Raw genomic sequence first — 3,615 nt, 5'->3', positions numbered from 1 at the left:
TATTATTTTTCCATTGAAACCATTTTGTCTGCACAAATACACACATATGGACATATAGTAAAAAACATTGTCCTATAAGTATAACACATACTTCTTTACAGAATTTAATTAGATTATGAGATTATTATTGCTTTAAACCTCAAAACCCTAGTTATGTATTTTGTTGCTAGGTATTAATACAGATGCATGTGTGATGTGTGGGGTCAGCAGATCTTCATGGAGCTTCAATTGTATGCAGCCCTAGATATCTTGCACACAAATCAGAATCTTAATCTCGGTATCTTTGTCCGGCAATCAAACTTAACCACTATAAGATCTCTTCAAATAATAATTTTTACAAGCATTTTAATTTCAAGCATCATTTGGGATTTAGGGTTTGCTCAGCAAGGATTTGACTTGTCATAGGTTGGGAAGTACATTGGGATTTGGAGAGAGAGAGAGAGAGAGAGAGAGAGAGAGAGAGAGAGAGAGAGAGAAACCTAACCATATATTCTGACTAATCTTAATCAGATCTTAGAAAGATTAAGAGAGAGAAGAAAGCTTTGAGAGCATAGCATAAAATTATTGACAGTTGTTGGGTACATGTAGGTGATGAGATTAAAACCATTTTATGTATGTAAAAGGCCAGCTTTGATGTATATTTTGCCTATGTCACAGAATCAACGATTGATTCTTCTTCTTTTTGTTTTCTCAATATACAGAACAGGCAAGTTGAGAGTACCATTTTTGTTTATTATTGTTTTATGCCATTGCTCGCCAAAGCGTTCCTATATATAAAAGTGGGTGATTTCAAAGGTTTTTCATTCAAACAATTCGCATTCAACTCTTTTCTCTCTCTATCTGAGTCGCACCCACAGCTTTCTTGAAGGCCAAAGTGCTTTTACAAGAAACCTAGTTATGGCTATAGATATTGAGCAGCGGCAGCAGCCTTCTCCTGGGCTATCAAAAATAGCTGTTTCTGATACTCATGGAGAAGACTCTCCATACTTTGCAGGATGGAAAGCTTATGATGAAAACCCTTATCATGAGTCAAGCAACCCATCTGGAGTCATACAAATGGGACTTGCGGAAAATCAAGTGCGTGTTTCTCTTGATCGTACAACGATCATTTGGTTAACAAAATCCCGAAGAAAAATTCAGATTTTTTAAATTTTTAGAATTTTCATCTAATTTTAACTTTTTTTGTTGAACAGGTTTCGTTTGATCTGTTGGAAAAGCACTTGGAAGAAAATTCAGAAGCCTCCAACTGGGGTTCAAAGGGAACAAAAGGAGTGTCTGGCTTTAGAGAAAATGCCTTATTTCAAGACTACCATGGCCTTTTGTCTTTCAGAAAGGCAATGGCAAATTTTATGGAACAAATTAGAGGAGGAAGAGCCAAATTTGACCCTGTTAGGGTAGTCTTAACGGCAGGTGCAACTGCAGCAAATGAGCTACTGACTTTCATCATAGCTGATCCCGGTGATGCTTTGCTTGTTCCAACCCCATATTATCCAGGGTAAGAATACTCCTAAATCACTCAAACTTACTGACCTTGGAAGTTAAACGTTCTCTTGTCAGACAGTCTCGCATGTCTTTCCTTTTCAAAGTGTTTATACGTCAGATTGAGTCTGGACATAACATGCCAACTGGTATCTGACAAAAGAATGCTATCATTTGGAAGTTATATTATTTCATGCAATTTTTCTGTGACTTTTTTCCATATTGATCATCAAAAACTAATTTCAACTTAAATTTTCTTCTTCAGGTTTGATAGAGATTTGAGGTGGAGGACTGGTGTGAACATTGTGCCAATTCACTGTGAAAGCTCAAACAACTTCCAGATTACTCCTCAAGCTTTAGAAGCTGCATACAAAGAGGCAGAAGCCAAGAACATGAGAGTGAGAGGGGTACTAATCACAAATCCATCAAACCCACTTGGTGCAACAATCCAAAGGGCAGTCCTTGAAGAGATTCTTGATTTCGTCACCCAAAAAAACATCCATCTTGTCTCTGATGAAATCTACTCGGGATCTGCCTTCTCATCCTCCGAATTCATTAGTGTGGCAGAAATTCTTGAAGACAGGCAGTACAAGGATGCAGAAAGAGTTCACATTGTTTATAGTCTATCCAAAGATCTTGGCCTTCCAGTCTTCCGAGTTGGCACTGTGTACTCTTACAATGACAAGGTTGTGACAACAGCAAGAAGAATGTCTAGCTTCACCTTGATATCTTCTCAAACACAACATCTCTTGGCTTCCATGTTATCTGACAAGGAATTCACTGGAAACTACATAAAGACAAATAGAGAGAGACTGAGGACGAGATATGATATGATCGTCCAGGGTTTGAAAAAATCGGGGATCGAGTGTTTGAAAGGAAATGCTGGGTTGTTTTGCTGGATGAATTTAAGTCCATTTTTGGACGAACCAACAAGAGAATGTGAACTGACTCTTTGGGATTCCATGCTGCATGAAGTGAAGCTAAATATATCTCCAGGTTCTTCTTGTCATTGCTCTGAGCCAGGCTGGTTTAGGGTGTGCTTTGCCAACATGAGTGAGCAGACACTTGGGATTGCATTAACAAGAATACATAATTTCATGGAAAAGAGAGAGCGGGCTTGCTAGAATTAAGTTTCCTCTCTTTTATCTTCTATTTTTCAGTGGACCATTTTTTATTCTTTTGGAGGACAAAACCCAATTTACTCTTTCTGAATTGTAACAATTCCATCTTGTTTTCTTGCTTGAAAAAGCAAGTTTTTACACAATCAGTTTGTATAATCGATGGATATAATATTTGTTTTGGCGTTCTACTAATTTTACCTTTGACTTGTCTTGCAATCAACTGTGAAAGACTTGAGCATTAACATATTAATGTTGGGATAACGTAAATTAATGAAGAACCAGAAAACTAAACAGATGGATTACAAATTCTTCTTCTTATTATTATGCCCCAACATGTATATATTATAAACCAAATTGTTAATTTTTCCAGCTAATTCATATATAATCACTTCGAACCCTTATTGTATATATGAGGTAGAATTTCCAACCTTCGACAATTTGAGCTGAGTTTGACGTTGCATGTCATACTCATAAAACCTGGCTTGATTAACTATGCGAATGCTACCATCTACCTTTTAGGTTTTTTTCTCAAAAATATATCTACCAAAAGTCATCTAAATCCGAAACATTTTTACCCTGTAAATGGTAGTCATTTTAGTGTTTCTTTTTCAAATAATATTGTTCCATTTTCTTTACTACAAATGAATGTCATAATGATTTTGGGTTTATTTAATTATTTTTAAGGATGATTTTATATATGAATGATGAATTTAAATATAGACTGTTTGGATTGTTAAAAAAAAATTACAAAGTGGGAGTATAAAATGAGTGAAAAATGGGTGTCTCCGATACCAACAACATTGTTGGGAAATCCACAATTTCTAGGACATAGTTACTAAAAGCAATTTCCTCAAATAATTTGAAAAAGTAGGTTATTTAGTTTGGAAAAAGAGTTAGGATGAACTATGATGGTGTGCACTGTGGATAATATACGAATGGTTGAGAAATGTAAAATAATTGAGACAAGTCACTCTTAATAGTTCATATTGGACTTCTTAACTACGTATTAGATTAT

At 35.7% G+C, this 3,615-nt stretch overlaps 1 protein-coding gene across 1 annotated transcript; it reads left to right on the top strand.

Moving 5' to 3' along the window:
- The first annotated feature begins 825 nt into the window (after window positions 1–825).
- Window positions 826–2,788, top strand: LOC103430893 (1-aminocyclopropane-1-carboxylate synthase 7-like). Its single transcript, NM_001328913.1, is given in 3 exon segments — window positions 826–1,077; window positions 1,194–1,495; window positions 1,745–2,788. Coding segments are annotated over 3 exon segments (1,341 nt in total). The 5' UTR covers window positions 826–897; the 3' UTR covers window positions 2,604–2,788.
- Window positions 2,789–3,615: the final 827 nt, after the last annotated feature.

The sequence above is a fragment of the Malus domestica genome, chromosome 15 (assembly GCF_042453785.1).
Source record: "Malus domestica chromosome 15, GDT2T_hap1".
NCBI classification, from domain to species: domain Eukaryota; kingdom Viridiplantae; phylum Streptophyta; class Magnoliopsida; order Rosales; family Rosaceae; genus Malus; species Malus domestica.
This window is presented reverse-complemented; position numbering and strand designations above follow the sequence as displayed.